The sequence below is a fragment of the Metarhizium brunneum genome, chromosome 3 (assembly GCF_013426205.1).
Source record: "Metarhizium brunneum chromosome 3, complete sequence".
Taxonomy (NCBI): domain Eukaryota; kingdom Fungi; phylum Ascomycota; class Sordariomycetes; order Hypocreales; family Clavicipitaceae; genus Metarhizium; species Metarhizium brunneum.
The window spans coordinates 1,391,103-1,409,389 of NC_089424.1; the positions used below are offsets into that span (position 1 = coordinate 1,391,103).

The window sequence follows — 18,287 nt, forward strand, 5'->3', positions numbered from 1 at the left end:
CATGAGCCGGATATAAACTGGCCCAGCTAAAAGGCCTCTCCGTGTTGTTAGTTAGCAGAGCACTGACAATTTATATGCTGGCAGCGACCAGTCTTCTCTATGTATGTGCTCAAAGTAACATGAATAACTGACCAAATTTTGTGTGAATTTCGATATATCGGAAACCCACAGACGCTTTCAAATCCTGTCTATGGGTTACATTCAGGATAAGATGCAATGACATTGAGGTTATGAGACTCCAGCAGCTACCGACAAGCACCTCGAATCGAATTGGATGAATGACCTGCCTTCACAGGTCAGCGACTGGTCCTTACCCTTCCGCTTTGAAGGGCATGCGCTGGAGCATGTTCAAGGACTGCGCTGCCAGACATGCACCGCTTCTAGTCAAAGGCCGTTCAACCTCGTTTTTGTAGGGTAGCTGGTTGATGTAGCGGGCAAAGCTGATCCTGTGATGTTGCCCGAAACCAGAGAGCCTGCATCCAAGATAGGAGAAACCGCCAAGACGTTCTCTGGATAAGAGAAGTACGAGATTATACAGCAGGATATTTAGTCATCTTGCTCGGAAATGGAACTCGCCATTTGTCATTTGCAGATGGCTATTTCGAGCCGCCCAACTCAAACAATTTCCTTCAGTTTTCGGAATGGATAGGGCGATTACTGAGCTCCTTTAACATGGGAATACATCTCACGCTGAAGGCATCCCTCATGAGTAATAGTATCATGCTATCAAAACAAGAGAGCACGGTCGGGAGACTTGTGGAATTCGTGTCAGCTTAAGCCACACGCCCACCATGACGACGCAGACAAAACAAACATATAAGGCGTATACGGAGGGGTATAACGCTTTCCTTTGAATAGTCCTCGGAAGCACGTGTTCTGCCACAGCATGATAAACCGTCTCGAAAAAAGGTATTACTTGAGCAGGCGGCAAGCATGGCTGCACGAGGTCGAGCAAATTGTACGGACTCAAGCGACGCAGGCGCAATTGCGGCCAATGGGCACCCCGCAAACCAAATCGGTGGAAAGAGGGGCATCGAAATCTGAAACAACTAGTCAACCAGACTAATAAAGGCTGATCGTTTGGTCGTCTTCGCATTGTCTTCCCTGGCTGCGCGCCCATCTTTGATCCGACAATTGGTTAATTTAGGCCCATCGACTTGCGCCCCGAGGTTGTCGAGTCTGGGGAGTGGGGCAAGGTGCGTTGTTGTCATGGCAACAGAACAATAGCTCGATGGCCCACGGCCAAACAACAGTGGAACATGGCCTCATGGCCAATCGAAACCATTCAACAGGGCTTTTCTCACATCTCTTGTTTCTCACGCTCTGTTGTTCGCAAGCGATAGCTTTATTACAGTTCACAATTCAACCGCCAATTCGGATGCATCACCAACCCTCGTGATAGGCGGTATGTGATGATTTTACGCCGACGCCAAAACGAACTGACTGCGGCAACTACACACCACATCACCAGGTAAACACAGACCGCAGATAGAACTGCAGGCAACCCACAGACGCAGACTGGGAACAGACGATAGCGCCACTTTGCGGGAAATCCAGCGCGCGCATACCAGTCAAAAAAACAATCAATATCTGCATCCCACCTTCGCCATCTACACGCTGCACAGGGTCACCTTTGCCCAGGTATACCGCCGTTTTGTCGTGACGCGACGAGAATCATGGACACCAGTTACCTGGCCCAGCAGGTCAATGGCAGCATTGCGCAGTTGCATGGCCTGTTTGACGAGATTGGAGTCCCCAATCATGAGCGCGAGGCTCGGGAGTCAGAGGTAGTTCTCCTCGGTCTTTGCATCTCCAATTCAATCCCTTGCAAAAAAAAAAAAAAACATGGCTGACCAATTCGCAGCTTTTCACGGCTCTGTCAGAAGCACTCAATAGCCAAGTGCGCCTGGTCACGACGGAGAAAAAGGACATGATTGATGAGGCCAAGAAGATTATCACAACCATCCGACAAATGGAAGCGTCGCTGGACGATTCTAAGCCCCGGAGAGGAGAGTACCAGGAGGACGAAGAGTTCAAAATCACTTACCCTCTGAACCGCTGCGTGCAGGGCCTACGGGAGAAGCACATTCAGATAAGTCGTCTGCACAAGGAACGCTTCGAGCAGGTGAAAAGTAGGATTTTTGTCCCGTTCCAGCAACGCTTCTTGTCATGCTAATGTTCGGTACAGCGCTCGTCGAAGCCCTCGAGTCGTACTCATCACATCTCGAGCCAACTTTTGTCCAGATCGCGCTTCCACCCACGGGACCAAACCAATCCCTCCCGACCACTTTTGACATATCCAACACGTACGTCGAGAAGCTGGATGCTGAGTTCACCCGGGTCTATGACGAATATATGCGCCGTATTGCTTCGGCACAGGCATTGTCCAACCAGATTATCCAACTTTGGGCGGAACTTGGCGTTCCTCAAGCTCAGCAAGACGGTGCGATTGTTAAGTACTACAGAGATGCGCCTGAGCAGCTTGGTCTCCACCAGGAAGATCTCAGCAGGCTTCACACGAAGCGAGATCGCCTGTCGGACGAGAAGAAGAACCGCGAGAGGAGACTAAAGGACCTCAGATCCGCTGTCGAGGCCTTGTGGCTGAAACTTGGCATCGTTGAAGGCGAAACTAAGACTTTCCTCAACAAAAACAGGGGATGCGGTGTCCGTCAAATCAATGAATTCGAAGACGAATTGGCGCGCCTGAACGAGCTAAAGAGACAAAACCTTCACCTCTTTGTTGAAGATTCTCGCGTCAAGCTCCAGGAACTGTGGGATTCGCTTTACTTTTCGGAAGACGAGATGCTTGAGTTCACTCCGGCCTTTTCCGACGTATATAGTGACGCCCTATTGGAGGCGCACGAGCGCGAGGTCGCACGACTAGAGGCACTCAGAGAGCAACGCGCGCCAATTTTGGCCGTGGTCGACAAGCACAAGAGCCTGATCAAGGACCGGGACGACCTCGCAGCATCGAGCCAAGATGCTTCTCGCCTCATGATGCGCGGCCAAAAGGGTGAGAAGCGAGACCCCGGAAAGCTTCTGAGAGAGGAAAAGATGCGCAAGCGGATAGCCAAGGAACTGCCCAAGGTGTCAGCCGAAGTCCGCAAGATGCTCGAAAGATGGGAGGACGAATATGGTCGGCCGTTTCTGGTATTCGGAGAGCGCTATCTTGACGAATTAGAACCAGAAGAAACGAAGAGGGCTGGCCCTGCTTCACGATCCAAAACTCCAGCAAAAGCACCTCCGTCGACGGTGAAAAAATCAGCAGGTCTCACAAGAGTCCCTAGCACAAAAACTGTACCGCCTCGCTCCATGACCAAGACTCCGACGGCGGCGGGCCGAACTGCTACAAAGAAAATGCAATCGCCAGGCAAGACCAATGCGATATCCGGCAGACAAAGTCCGTCGAGGATTCCCGCTCGTGTTCCCCTGTCGAACTTGAAGACGGGCGGCAACTCTCCCGAGCGTCCATCACGACCAGAGTCGAGGGCAGAGACTCTTCGAAACGGAGCGCCAGTCCGTGCTCCGCCACCAAAGATGCGTGACTTGAAGTCGGTTCCCGAACTACAGACACCAAAGAATCCGTACAGGGGAACAGGCATTGGTTCGAGCATTGTGCGCCAAGTTGAGCCCGAGGATGTTTACGACGACGGCGCTCAACCTTCCCGGGGTGTGCGATCCAATTCTAACTTGTCCAACCACACACAGCCAGTATATTACGAGGATGCATATGACGACCGTTATGACGACCGTTATGATGACCGTTATGATGACCGTTATGACGATCGCTATGATGACCGCTACGCAACAATTCGCGGACCACGCTCTGCATACCCACAAGGAGCGCCTTCGAGGCAACTGTCAAACAATTCACACACATCGACTGCCATCTCCGGGTCTGAGAACTGGGAAACATACGATGATAACAGCGAGCCAGAAGAAGACGTCTCAGAAGACTATTACAACAAGCTCCGAGCTGCGCGTGGCAAGAGGTATGAGCCCGAGCAGGGCCATGGACCTACAAGCAGCCAGGCCAAACGCCTACGAGGCATTCCTGGGACACCATACGCAGCAGCACCAGTCATGATTGATAACGATGGTAACCGGATCATTTCCGGCAGCGAATGGACTGATGAAGACGTGTTTTGAGGATATGATTGAGCCGCACAAACTTTGAATCCCGCTCATTATGAACTCGCAGTGACGGCATGGGGATTGTGACGAACGTTATGTGTGATGCTCGTTATTCTCTGTCTTGGCCGACCAGCAGCGTCGTCGCTACTCGGATGAACTTATGATGCAACGGATAACACTCTCTCTCATCCCGTCGATTGGCTGGGTCACTTGGAGACCTGGACGAGGCGTGCCTGCATATCTCTTAGCTATGGTCGGAGCATTCGCGCCCAGGGCTGGCGTCGATGGGCGTGCTACGGATTTTGAACTTGTACCTATCTAGGATTTGTCTTGTTCTGTTTTTTATCTATAATTGTCGGGGGCTATTCTGAAGACTGGTGTTTTATACTGAAGGACAAGCTTGCAAAAGCGCCCAGGACGTATATACTAAGGCGGTGCGTACCATGCTTTGCGGAATGGACGGAAATGAGAGGACTTGGACAATGGGAATTGACGGGGCGAACAAGGAACAAGCCCAGGGGGGGGCGAGGGAAACGGCGTTTGGGAAAGCTGGCGTTTGGGATCTTTTTGCGACTTGCATACAGGGTACAGTGTTGTTGTGAATAAGACGTTGTGTTGTGGTGCTTGCAATCAAGCCTGTGTTTTACTCGGCTTTTGTTTGTGCGCATGATGCGAGACTTTTTGCTTGAAATTGATGTGGTTTGCCGTGACATTGCCCTGATACGTGAATGGAGGGATGGAACCAAGTCTGATACCAAAGTGACTAGTACCAGACGCGTAAAATACGAGAATTGAAATGGGCAGACATGCGCAAGTGTGGAGTTTGCCTTGTAGGCTGTGTTGAACTCACATCGCATCCTGGTCGTGCAATACTAGTACTGTATTGACTGTACTGACTCCTGCCAATGTACCAAAAATAGATGTGTAGAGCCAGCGCAATCAATGACTGATGGAATAGGAGAGGGCTGGGGGAACATGGGAGGAAGTGTTGTTGGCTCGGATGGCCTGGATGACGGATCAAGGTGGAAGGTGGCTGCCGGGGACCTGCGCGACTGCGTCTGACGTTGAGCCTCGAGGTCGAGGTCCCGTCTCATCTCCACATTTTGGCTTCCCCGTCTTCCGAGCTGTCATCTGACTGACCACGGGCTGTCTCTCTTGCCAAGTGCTTTCCAGAGCATTTGTGCTTGTATTCGGGGCCCGGGACTACCTGTTGCACTCTTTTTATTTTTTATTTATTTATTTTTGAGGAAACAGTGCTGCTCTCTCCCCCTACAGAGAGTAGTTACTCGCTGCCGAAATCGGCCCCTTTTTGTCTGGCCGACGCGTTCGTTGCCCTTGTCTACACACCTCCCTAATGTCGTTGCCAGTCGTCTTGTCCCGGCGATGAATCCCGCCGCGGCATCTCACTCGGGTGGCACGCAGGACGACGCTGCTACTGCTCTGAGAGGCGCCTCGCTTGCGTTTCAGCGCAGTCCAGCAGTGGGAGCTACGTCGCCGCCGCTGCCGCTGCCGCATCACAGCAAGGACGGGGCCTCATCGTCGGTCGGCCGGTCGAGAAGTCCGCTTGGGGTGGCTCTGGATGCCACGGGCGATGGGGGCAACGGTGCCCACGGCCATCACGTCGAGTCTCCCGTGTACCGGGCGGGTGTGGTTGCTGCGAGGCTGCATCAATGGAATGGCTCCCAGGCGCAGCTGCAGCCGACGACGCCTGCGCAGCGGCTGGATCCGAAGAGCCCGAGTTTTATAGCCGCTACGCTGGCCGCCAGCAGGAGCGTCAGTCCGAGTCCCTTGGTCAGAACGCCGCGGAGGAAGACTAGCTTTGGGGCAGCGAGCCTGCTGGGGAGCGCGGATGCCGTCGATTCGGAGAGTATCGCTCCCACGGGGAACTTGATATCCATGTTTGAAGCGGCCGGGGAGGGCAGCGATACGACGAGGAGACCGGCACGGCGACGGACGCCGCCTCCTGAAGAGTCGAGAGATGCCACGCGGGGGGTGGACGTGCCGGCAAACAAGAGAGAACCGGCGCCGTCGCCGAAACCGAAATCGAAGAGTCGTCATGTACGGCCGCCCACGCCGCCGCAGGGTGCAGATGAACCGCGTTCGAGTTCCATGCCGCCGAAACAGCCGCCCACTCCTCCCCATAGAAGCTCGGAAAAGATATCAGCCATGCCAATGCCAAAACCCAAGATGCCACAGCAGCTCACCTCTTCGCCAAAACCCCCTCCCAAGCCTGCGAAACCTCAGCTGCCTCCGCCTGCGGGACCAAAGCCAGAGCAAGCTGGGATGCTGCCATCACCCCGAAGACCTGCCGCCAAACCAGCGCCTAAACCTCTCAAGGTGCGACTTCCGAGTCCCCCTTCGGTAGTTAGCACGTCTACACCCGAAGTTCTATCTCCCAAGCCGGTGAGGCTGATCACGCCGACGCTGGCACCTCCCATCTTGAGCAGTCCTGGCGCATACGATCAGGTCGACTCTTCACCTTCACCAGACCCGGACAAGCGTACTCAGACTACAGGCATACGGCCTCCAACACCTCCAAAACCCCGGGGAAGCCAGAGATTGGCGACGAGAAAAACTGGCAGTCGGAGTCGGCGTCGTGTGAATTCAGACACGCCCTTGCCCCGTGGCAGCTCATCCGCAACACCTCTCACGGAATTTGGTCTGCCAATCGTCTCCCCGTCCCCCCCGCAACAACAACCTGTTCGTCACGTACGCCGGAAGAACACACCTCCTCCTCTTCCTGTGAGACGACGAGAATCCGTAGCTAGTGCACCAACATCCCCCGTTCGCGATGCGCCTCGACGTCGCCGGCCCACAAACACGTCTACCACCAATCTAACACTCGATCCCCTTACCAGCGCCATGATGGCCAGTTCCCTCGCTTCCTATAGACTTACCCCTCACAACACCGGATCTTCCCTTCCTCCACCGAGTCTGCCCAAACGCCAGAAATCGCCTCATCTGCTCCAGACTCTTCGGCAGCCGCAAAGCCACTCCGACGACGACCCAGAACGTCTGAAAATAGCACACCGCCACAAGTTATCTAGCAACAAGCACGCGCACCACGAAGGGTCGCGGAAACGATGGCGGGATCAAATCACTCAGAGGGAACGCAAACGATACGAGGCAGTCTGGGCGTCTAATCGCGGCTACCTGCTCAGTGACGACAGTCCGTCGCAGAGTTTAGACAGTGGCCTGCACAGGATCGCGGCAGAGTGCGTGGCAAACGTGGTGGCCAGGGAGATTTGGAAACGGTCCCGGCTGCCGGAAGACGAGCTCGTCGAGGTGTGGGAGCTGGTTGATCGCGGACGCGCTGGGATGCTGACGAGGCAGGAATTCATCGTGGGCATGTGGCTGATTGACCAGCGGCTGAGGGGGAGGAAGCTGCCCGTGAGGGTGTCTGACAGCGTGTGGGACAGCGCGAACGGGGTGCGTATTTCGAAGCCCAAGGCCAGGTGATGCCGCATGTGCTTTTATTGTTGGAGAGTCGAGTGGTCAAGAGGAGGCGATGCGAGCATGGCAGCATGATACCCCACGGCCGCTGCTTAGATGTCAAGTACAGGTCATAGACGGGCTTCATTCATGAGCCCTTTGTTTATTTAATACACGGTTCGTCGTTGGACCAGCTTGGTTGGAATATCAAAATAGTGTTCATTGTATTTCAATCTATCAAGGCTCGCTTCTTGTGAATCCACGGGTAGGTACTTCCTCTCTCCCTTTTTTTTCCGTGCTCCAACTCGCTGCAAACTTCAAAGTAACCTCTAGGACTGGCTGGAAATATACTTGGTGGACGTCTCCTCGCCAAAGGTAACGGTGACGTTGAAGTTGCTCAGCGTGGGCATGTGCAGCGCGCCGTACAGGCTCATCAAGCTGGCGGTGATGAGGCCCCTGCCTCTGGGGGCGCTTTCCGGAATGGCAACCTGCTGGGTGAAGCTGTGTAGCTGGTTCGACTGGCCTGCTCGTTTTTTTGTTAGCGCTCGTCCGGCCGGCTTGCGGGCGTTTGGTGAGGCGTACCGGGACCGAGGTAGATTGATCCGGCGACGAGTCCGAGGCTCTCGGGCGTTCCGTGGCCCGGGGCGTAGCCGAACACAATGGCTACGTCGTACACGGCCTGGATGTAGTTCTCGCTGATGATGGTGGCGTTGACGGTGTCGCCCGGCCGGATGGTCTCGGGGACGGATATGCCTGTGATGCGGGCGTTGGCGAGGGCCAGCAGACCGGTGGCGAAAGCAATTGAGGCACGCATGGCGAGGGTATGATATGGATGCCAAGACTGGGGCTGGAGAAGTGGTTGACGATGGGTGTGATTTGTACGATGCTTGATTCAAGATGTGACCGAGGGGTGGTTGTGATATTTATGTGTTGGGGTTGAGATCTTTTTTTTTTTTTTTTTCGTATGCGCTGGCAGCTAGCTACGGCTTCTGGTCAGAAAACCTGCTTTGAACTCGAGCTCGGAGCTTCGTTGTTTGCCAGTGTTGGTCGATCAGGTGTCGTGGCATTGCCACGGCTGATCCCATCAATCGGACGTAGCGTTTTGCTTTTGGCCTTGGCCGGCAGACACGAGCCCATCTCACATGCTGTTGGCCGCGTCTCTTGTTCGTATTTTGTTTGGTGGTTCCCAGTTCCGGCGATTCGGTACTATGAGCTTGCTTTGTGTCGGCGGTTGGCTCACCTGCATATTGGGACCGTCCATTCATGCAGGAGCTGCCGTCAGAGATGAATTGCTCGGCGGGCTCACTCTTTTTGCTAGGTGCGCTCACGCACCAACAGGTACCTAAATATTAAGTTATATATTATAATATATTATAATATATTTTATGGTAGGTAAATATATTCTATTATAAATTATCTCTTTAGAATATGGGAAGAGTTTAATTACATGCGATACATACTTACCTACTGAGGGGGGTGAGCGCACCTAGCAAAAAGAGTGAGCCCGCCGAGCAATTCACCGTCAGAGCTCATGCTGATCATCCCGAATCGGATCAGGTGCCGCACGCACCATGTGTTGCTACCAGCTCGTAAAGCGTCGGCCCAATAAACCGAAATTTCTTTGGCGTCTTTGTTCTTCGACTTTGGCTTTCGGGCCGGGGGATCCCCTTTTGAGACTGGCATGTCGGGACGGCATCAAGCTGGTAATCATGAATCCTTGAGCGGCTTGGATTGGTTTTCGGACCATGGGCGTTGCCTGGCGTGTATCTCTGTCTGCGTCATTTTCAGACGATGGTGACAGATACTGCTCAATACAACGGCCGTGTACAACCTTGGAACGAGCATCGAACAGCAGACCACTCATCTTCCCACAAACCTGGCGACGTATAAGCAACCGTATTCATTTCCAGCTACGTCAGCTCATGTATCCTTGCCTCTCATATCTGCAGTCATTGTTGCACGGCTGTGGCTCACCGCAACTAATCGAGCCACACTCGATGCATTCGGAGCTCAGGCGACGGCAAGCTCCTTGCTTGCAGCGAACTGCTTTGGTATTCATTCCAGGCATTCATTCTCTCTCTTCCTCCTCCTTCTGGGGGTCTGTATGGGAATGACTCGTGGCTAGGCGTCTTACTTCCAGCCCTTGCCCTTCCTGATATGCAGCGTGTCTGCACAATTCTGTCTTCAAAAATGGTGCAATACATCAATAGGTCTGTTGGCTGCACGGCCTTTTCCCCCCTCCCCTGCGCCGAGTGCAGGCAAAGAAGGAAGAGATCATGTTGGCACCGGAAACTGGAGAGTTGTGTGCAAGCCCCGATGTCTGTTATGTATGACTGCGAGTGTGCCATGCGCTGATCAGCCATATGAGGCATTTTGTCTTGCGTCTTGATGCTGTTTTGGAATATCTGACACGCAGTCCGGGAAACAGAGGCTCACCAAAATTAATCCCGCTCGTGCAGTTCCTCTCTAGCCCAAGGTGATTTAGGAGTGAGAGAAGCTGGTTCGATGTTTGCCAACACCGGTACCTCACATCTAGCTCCAGTTTGAGTGTTCCCCGTCGATTATTTCCATGATATAGTCGTGGTGACTTGTACATCTTCGTGATTCCATGAAATTGGCAGCCTCCGGGTTCCCAGTTTCCACTGGAATCAGCATAACCTACAGGGACTCGGCCAGGAATAAGAAGTATATGGACGCTTCTCTACGATGACACGCTGTTGCTCAACGTTTCAGGTCGAACACACCCGGCGGAGTGTCATAATTGCCAACTTGATGTTGCGCGAGTACTGAGGGCAGGTTCTGTGACCGCAGTCGAGTTCCTGCACCTCCACATCATCTGCCATTAGCTGATCTTGGAACCCATGCTGCCAGAACCATTTTGCCAAGAAGTAACAGGAAACTCAGCCTCTCGGGAAGTTTCTAGTGAAGCAAAGGTGACCGGGCTGTCCACCATTCGGTGCTCGATCGCCCGAGGACGCATTCAGCGACAAAACCCATACCCATTGTCACGGCATTTGCTTCTTGGAGCGACGTCCGGGCGTCTTGACAAGCAGTCGGTCCATAATCACGCCAAGGTATTAGAACTAAGCTCATAGATCGTTCGGAAACCCCGGGGCAGGGGATGGACGAGCCACTCAAGCCCAGGGTAGAAGCCAATATTAGAGGAGACAGCTATAACAGAGCTTCTACTTCGAGCCATGAGTCGCGCCTCCCTTCTCTGCGAATTCTGGAGATGCTGGGTCTTCGTTCGACAGATGCTTGCCTGTAGAATTAAACTTTTCGCTAAGGTTACTGCGGACCGGCGGACCGTCATATGGTTCGAGTAATATCAACGGGTCGAGGCCCGCGGATTTTGAGAAGGCAAGGGCTGTGTACTGGGTCATATCGTATTGTGTGAAATCATCTGCACGCATTTGCTTCCAGACAATTTATCGGGTCCGGCGAGTTCGGACTTTGCCAAATTGCTGCTCCTATCTGCTACATGTCTTGGCCACCTTGGCCAGTAATCCCTGCCGAGAGTCAAAACAGGGATCATAACATTGGCAGATTACGCAACAGATGTGAATACCGGCTGGGGCGCTTGGTATTTGTGCGGGGTGCGCTTCCCAATATTTGGTTCGATAATAACAGGGTTATTGATGTACCGCATGCCTCAACATTTGGTAGTTAAAGAGCAGCTAGCTTCGCGGGTTCCAACGGGCTTTGTAATCAAGGCCTCTGCCACATTCATTCCGCCTACCTCTGTAATTGAAGCGGAATGCTTCTTGCTTCTACCGAGGAGGACCGTCGATGTACCCTCCCTCATTCTGAATGGCTCTCCTTGACATACCACTAGTATTGCGGAAATACTAGCACAGAAGCGAACGGTCATCAGCGAAACGAATTCGCTTTCACATAACAAGAATACTTGCTCCAATGCCTCTTATTTTCGAGAATTGCGCTCGTTGTCTGTCTCCCAGGGCTTCTGGCATGAGAATCGGTCAACTTTTGTGGCATTATCCTCAGTTGTGTATCCAGGATAGCTTTGTTCGTTTTTTTAAAGACCGTGCCCTTCTCAAATTGCAAATTGCAAGTACGCACAGTGAAGCATCTCGAGTTTCCTCCGTGACAATTTGTTGGAATGGCCCGTCATCAGCCTTCATGGTGTCGCCAAAAACATATGCTGTCACTTGTGAGCGCCTTGCCAAATGGCTATAGAGTGTTTGTGGGAATGGCACGACATCCTTTCGCGCGGCATCGAGCCAAATGTTTCCGAGGTCCTGAGCTTACTATATCACGGCCTCATTAAGGCAAGAATCAAGCGACGTCATCATCCTGTCAGTTATGCGAAAGAATGGATAACTATGTATGTACGAGGTATGTTTGACTCACGTCCCATGCCTCTGTACCCACTTCCGTCTGCTCCTGGTTCTGATGTCCAAACCATGGCGAGATACAAGACTTCGTATGATATATTGGCTATAGCATCCCGGTTTAGCGACGTCACGTGGTTGGTGAGGCATACCCAATCTTGTTTATTTTGTGAATCCTTGGAGCCGGGAGAGTGCTTAGGCAACAGAGACAAACCCGACTGTGTGATAAATCGACCTCTTGGACAACGGTTCGCTGTTTTGGCCTGGCTTTCAAAATACCCAGGCACAATTTGGAGAGTGCGCTAAGACCAAGCTTCTGGTACTAATAATGTTTTGATGATCCCCAGTTCTAGCCTGCAATTGGGTCCATGACAAGGGGTTCCAGGCAGCCGTATAATAGTATGTTCAGTTCTATCCCTGTGTGCCCTGAGAGTTTGTTGATGCCTCACAAAGGAAGTGGTCGTATGGCAGAAAGGTTGACCGTCTTTTGGAAATATGTACCTCAACAAGCTGGATGCCAGCAAGCAGGGCGGGGCGGGCAAAATGCATCTGCCACAGGTTCCATGGACTCCGCCTGCATGGCCCTGTACGAGCCCATGCGGTAATCTGGTGATTCGTTTGAAATGATCCTAGGGCAAGAGCACACGTTGAATGGCACTTGAGTGTGGTAGTTAATTGCGTTGATTTGGACTGAAGTCAAAATGTTGAGGCCATCATCGTAAAATGGATGCAACATGTGGGTTTCCGCAATCTAAGGTTCCAATGTTCGTAGCTGCGCATCGACGGTACGTACCTCGGGCAATTACGGTAAGGCAGGAGGGGCCAGCCACTCACACTCACTCTCAGCCACACCACACGCCGAAGTACGATTCAACGACATGCACATCATCCAGCCGTTTCATCCCATCCATACGACATCTCTGACGCCGTCAAAGACGCCAAAGAGATCTACTTTTTCGCACAGCCCCCAACATCTGAAGCACCCCATACGCACCCTGCCCTGGACCGAACAACCTAAGAAAAGCATCTTAACGGTCCAACGAGCCGACCCTGATGGAGAGCGCTAAACCCAGCCATCAACCCCTTCTCCACGTGTTTATCGCACAAACTTCATCGAGGGATACGCCTAGTCTGCGACCCCAAGACAGCACGAAGAGATTGCTTTAATTTTGCCAGCTCTTGACTTTGCCAGTTATGACTCTAGGGCCCAGACTGCTGCGTCGCACTCTAAGCATACCCACTTGGTCGATTAAGCTCGCCCAGTCTTCATCATTTTCGACTTACACAATGCCGTCCAGCCAGCAACCAGCTTGGTTGAAAACTCTGATTGCAGATCAGGGGCCTCCGCCCAATTTATTTGCGTGGACGCCTGAAAATCTCGATCTGGGTGCAAAGCATAACACCCCAGCTATTAGCCCTACCGGCGGCAGAAATGACCTGGATCGACGGGTATTCATCCTCGGCGTCGGCAACATTGGAAGGCTTTATGCAAGTTGCCTGGCAAGGCAACCTAGGCCTCCACCCATCACCCTCGTGGTGCACAGGAAAGAGCTTCTGACGCAATGGGTTCAGGGCGATGGTGTCGAGCTCACTCGTGATAGCGTGGCTATTAAGAACAAGGATTTCGATATTGAGTGGTGGACTCGAACTGCCCCGGACCATGGCCCTGTACGGGAGGTGGCGGATGGTAAAAAACTGCGCAACCTCTTCATATCAACCAAGGCATCGGCCGCCATGCCAGAAGCAGATCGACTCCGAGGGTACCTGGACAGGCACAGCACCGTTGTGTTTGCCCAGAATGGCATGTCCAAGCTCTGGCCGCCGCACGGCCAGGAATATATTGCCCATCGATATGAGGCAGGCAACGCGCCCAGTTTTCTTGCTTGTATTGTTAATCACGGTGTGCTGTCTGTAGGACCCTTCAAGAGCGTACACACGGCTCTGGCGGACGCGTCCATTGGCCCGGTACTCGTTAACCCACATCCTCCCCCCAGCGTTGAATTTTTCATGACGCAAGTCGCTACTGCGCCCCTTCTGAACTCCAAGTCTGTCTCTGCGGGCGAGCTCTGGCTACTGCAGCTAGAAAAGCTTGTGATGAATGCCATTATCAACCCCCTAACGGCGTTGTTACGCTGCAAAAACGGCGAACTCTTCGCTGGTGGCGAGCTGAATAACCCCCTCGGGCAGGTCCTGGACAAGCTACTAGCGGAGACGAGTGCGGTCATCCACGCCCTCGTAAATCATGAAAGTAGTGCTGATATTCTCGCCTCATATATGGATCAAAATCAACCGTCTAAATCAGACATCCCCACTGAGAACATTCACGAGCTGCAGAAGGGGCTGGCAGAGCGGTTTTCTCTACCATATTTGAAGAAGAAGCTATATAGATTTGGTGTTCAAGTTGGCGAAAACCGCAGCTCTATGCTTCAGGATGTTGAAGCTGGAAAACCAACAGAGATTAGAGATTTCAACGGTTGGTTAGTAGACATGGCGGCATTTCTTGATCAGCGACTGGATGTGTCAACTCACCGTGCTCTTATAGAGCTCGTGGAGGGCAATGTAATTTTGAATCAGGCCGAACTTGCGAATAGACTTCTCTAGGTTGTTTATTAAGAACAAGAATAATTCCACAATCGAAACATATAACGTTAATATTCATCATTACTAGACCAATATGTCGTGAGGGGTATGTGCCATGAGTACCCGATGTGCCAAGGATTTTAGTTCAGAACGCCCCTTTTTTCTTCCTTTTGACTATCCTCTTGACCTTGTTAATATTACCACATGCCTTTTCCATCGTAACATTACCCTCAGGTTGTTCGCTTTTGCACACAACGCTAATACGCTAATGATTTAAAGCATAGTCGCAGCATCTCGTTTCCACAGTTCTCTTTTCAACCCCGCAGATAATCACCCGAGACGTCTTCAAAACCCACGCTGACGCCCTGTTCTTGCATCTTCTTGAGTAAATCGATGAGAATCAAAACTCTGATTTTCCATGCCACGGCCGGTGAATTTGGGGCAGCTCCATAGTGTCCGATTCCTCAGCTGCTGAAGCGGACCTCGGTGACATTGACTGCCATGTAGTATCGGGGTCGTCGGCACCCATGAGTTCCAAGACACGCTCCCTGCACGCCGCTGGTGTAAATCCCGAACCAACCTTGTGGGCAACGATACGCCACTTTTCATTCTCATAATCGGCCAATGCAGTGCGAAGCTTGTGATCCTAGTTTCAGAAGCGTTAGCCATTGGTATAGAACACGTTTCATACGAAAGCGCACTAAGCGTGCCACAATAATCACAGAACTTCTACCACTAGGACTATGTGACATACCATTTCGTCGGTCCACTGTGTTGTTTTCGCCTTCAGCTTGGTACAATAGCGAACTTGCAACGTCCCTGAGGAACGCCCAGGGAAGAAGTCAGCAATCTGCTTCCATGTCAAGTTCTTTTGTTCCTTCAGCTCTATAAGGAGCTGATCATCCTCGGCGGTAAACTTGAGCTTCGGGCCCCGAGGACGTGGAGCTGGTGGTGGCATGCCTACTTGACCGACCATACTCGGTGCTCCACTGCCATCATCTCGACGCATAGATTTGGATAAATGTCCTAGATCTGGAAGGTGGTGGTGATGGTGCAGTTGAGGTCCTTGTGCCTGATGGGACAAGGCGCCCACGCTGGAAGAGGTCGCCGCCGCCGCCGCCGCCGCTTGTCCATATGCTGCGCCGATGGAATTGGATGGCATGGTTTCCAAACTAGACTGCCCTAATGTAGTCACACCACCCATGGAAATGTCAAAGCCGTCTTTTCGAATCCTACTCGCGCTGTTGGCAACAAATGGCGCATGTCCCTCCGTGGGCGATGCTGTGGCAGAGTACATTTGCGTTGAAACCGAGGTAACAGAACCGAATTGGACGTGGCCAAGCCGATGGCCGCCCATCTGCGAAGAATCCAACTGCATAGTGGGGGAGTGTTGGTGGGATTGTTGTTGTCCAGGGATTCCTGATCGCGACGAAGGGTGTCCATGTGCGGGTTCTGGAGAGGTATTGCTCCCAGTGCTGCTTCCTGTTACCGCGGAATGAGCAAATGACGATCTGGGTTGTTGCTGGCTGTTGTATTGGTATTGCTGGGAACTTTGAAATGGATTTTGCTGGGCTGGAGACGAGTACGGTTGCTGAAGCTGACTCTGGTTTCCGGTGTGAGCTTCATGGCCAGCAGCAAAGTCCACACTGTAGCCCCCGACTCGATAATTGTCCGCCAGCGTGTCTTCGGCGCAGGGATTCCGTCAGAGCAGTGAGCCCTGAACGGTGTCCTCACCTCTTGACAAACGGCCTTGATACAACTAGAACGCCCTCACGGGCTCTGTCGCCAGAGGAAAGAGTGCTGTCTGAAGTACTGTCGTTTTCAGGGTTCGAGTATAGCGAGAGGCACGAATTAGAATCGGCTGTCGTGGAAGTCGGATGGTAATTCGTCGGGGACAATAACACCAGTAAGCAGGGTCTGCCTGTGGCAAGCTGCGTCTGCGAGAGGGAAGGCAAGCGCTTCTCCTGCCGTGTATGCTGCTGAAGGGAAGAGGTTAGCGCTCAGAGGAGCGTTAGGTTACCAATATTCCACAGCCCAGTAGTAGGGCTACTCTGCTGTGAGTGAGAGTGGCGACGACCAGGGTTGGGTTTTGGTAACGAGTGAGAGGGTGCGGTAGTAGAGTAGTAAGTAGAGTAGTAGTATGCTCGAGGCAGCCCCAAGTCTGACACTAATAACAGGTGGAGAGAGTGTCTTTCGGAGCCTCCCTTTTGCAGTATTGGCGATAATGATGCTTTATGGTAATAAGCTCTCCATGCAGCTCTTAAAGTCTGTTATTCCGGATAGCCTCGTCTTGACTGAGGGTATTAGTGACAGGATCCAGGTCGATATTTAACTGGAACCATAGCGTTCCCAGGAGCCCTTGGGCAGAGGGAGTTCCACAAGGAAGATGCCGAAAATGGAGACCAAGGACAAAGACGTCGGTGTGGACCTCAAAAGGTTCTGTGCCTGGGTAGGTATAAAATGGCATGGGCTCATGAGAATGGAATACTAGTACTAGAGCCGGCGCTTTGTCGAAATCATGTCCTTTCTGGAAATGACTCCGAACAGAGCGGACCATGTCGGTTCGGTACAGATCGGAGAATAGTTTAATGAGTGTTGCCGTCATGATGTCTCTTCACTCCAGAAATTGTCAAGGCTTTCCGCTGAGCACTTCCCTATTTCGCTCTTGTAAAGATTTGTAGTGGGCACTGCCAAGGCCATGGCCAGATGCTTATACGGTAATATCCATGGGCAGGGGTGGTCTTCATGCTTCTCAAGGGCCTTTCAAGGGTAGCTATGTGCCGCTAGATACAGAAGCCAGGTCATTCAGAGCCAGAAAGAGGTAGACCGGTCAACATCCGCACTTAGATTCGTGACCCTGTCGCAGGAGCAGGGCCCGAACTACCGCAGGCTGGTTCTCTGGGGCCGACAACCCAGCATCTGCCGCGGTTGTGGCCGAGAATGTATGTAGCAATGGTTCGGAGTACATGCAGACGAACAATTTCACAGCACCCTCCTCCACTACACGGACGAGGGAATATTGTAGCGCGAGGGTGCTCAGTCTTGGACCGGGGGAGGCACGCTCGATTGTGTGTCTGTGGAGTCTGTTGAAGCGCAACAACAGGGGACATGGTAGAAAGGATGGCAAGACCTTGACGATGGGGGTATAACATCCCAGGATGGGCTATAGCAGATGAAAGGTCTGCTCATCTATGCATACTCATAAAATCGGTATGACCAGCCTCCAGAGAGACCCCCACATAGCATAAATGCATTGTGTGTATTGTACATTAACCTTGGTCAAGGATGCCGCGGGAATCTGAGGGGACGCTTATCCCTTGAGCAACTTGAAGGCCCCGTTCGAGGTACTCTGCAAGGGAAATGCATAGAATAGACATGGGGATGATATCTGACGAGGAGGAGGGTCGACGGGCCGGCATGAAGGCTTGCACACCTACAGCCGCCCTACATGAAATTTCGACGGCAGATACAAGTTACAAGCTTGTCAACTTGTCAACCCATCCACCAGCAGGAGGTGGATCATCTGCGCAGCGGGATGAACGCCAATTAACCCAGTTCCTAGTCGACCAGATCCGTGCCGACAGCTGGCGGTAAGGCCAATATCTCGAAGACGACAAACACGAAGACAGCATCAACTAGTCGGCAACCGCTGCCGCGGAGGACCAGCCCAGAAGAAGCTACTTCTGCAAGCCAAAGGCAAAGGTCTCAAGGTTGAGAATGGCACGGATAAATTGGGCCGTGCGGCATATTCCCAGTTGTATCTCGTGGCACCGAGACAGCCCTCCAAGG

General features: G+C 52.5%; 5 protein-coding genes across 5 annotated transcripts; 3 read left to right on the forward strand and 2 right to left on the reverse strand.

Moving 5' to 3' along the window:
• Window positions 1–1,676: 1,676 nt before the first annotated feature.
• ase1 (Anaphase spindle elongation protein 1) lies at window positions 1,677–4,149 on the forward strand (the record flags this gene model as incomplete). The annotated part of the gene is made up of 3 exons (XM_014688787.1): window positions 1,677–1,787; window positions 1,865–2,132; window positions 2,189–4,149. The coding sequence occupies 3 exons, from the start codon at window positions 1,677–1,679 to the stop codon at window positions 4,147–4,149; spliced, it is 2,340 nt and encodes a 779-aa protein (XP_014544273.1).
• A 1,368-nt stretch (window positions 4,150–5,517) lies between these two features.
• IRS4 (Increased rDNA silencing protein 4) lies at window positions 5,518–7,593 on the forward strand (the record flags this gene model as incomplete). Its single annotated transcript, XM_014688788.1, has 1 exon — window positions 5,518–7,593. One exon carries the CDS (start codon window positions 5,518–5,520, stop codon window positions 7,591–7,593), a length of 2,076 nt encoding a protein of 691 aa, XP_014544274.1.
• Window positions 7,594–7,895: 302 nt separating this feature from the next.
• Window positions 7,896–8,380, reverse strand: G6M90_00g056890 (uncharacterized protein; the record flags this gene model as incomplete). Its single annotated transcript, XM_014688789.1, has 2 exons — window positions 7,896–8,089; window positions 8,149–8,380. The coding sequence occupies 2 exons, from the start codon at window positions 8,378–8,380 to the stop codon at window positions 7,896–7,898; spliced, it is 426 nt and encodes a 141-aa protein (XP_014544275.1).
• A 4,825-nt stretch (window positions 8,381–13,205) lies between these two features.
• On the forward strand, window positions 13,206–14,519 carry BEA2 (Ketoisovalerate reductase BEA2; the record flags this gene model as incomplete). The annotated part of the gene is made up of 1 exon (XM_014688790.1): window positions 13,206–14,519. The coding sequence occupies one exon, from the start codon at window positions 13,206–13,208 to the stop codon at window positions 14,517–14,519; it is 1,314 nt and encodes a 437-aa protein (XP_014544276.1).
• A 379-nt stretch (window positions 14,520–14,898) lies between these two features.
• G6M90_00g056910 (uncharacterized protein) lies at window positions 14,899–15,876 on the reverse strand (the record flags this gene model as incomplete). Its single annotated transcript, XM_014688791.1, has 2 exons — window positions 14,899–15,144; window positions 15,253–15,876. The coding sequence occupies 2 exons, from the start codon at window positions 15,874–15,876 to the stop codon at window positions 14,899–14,901; spliced, it is 870 nt and encodes a 289-aa protein (XP_014544277.1).
• Between the last annotated feature and the right edge of the window lie 2,411 nt (window positions 15,877–18,287).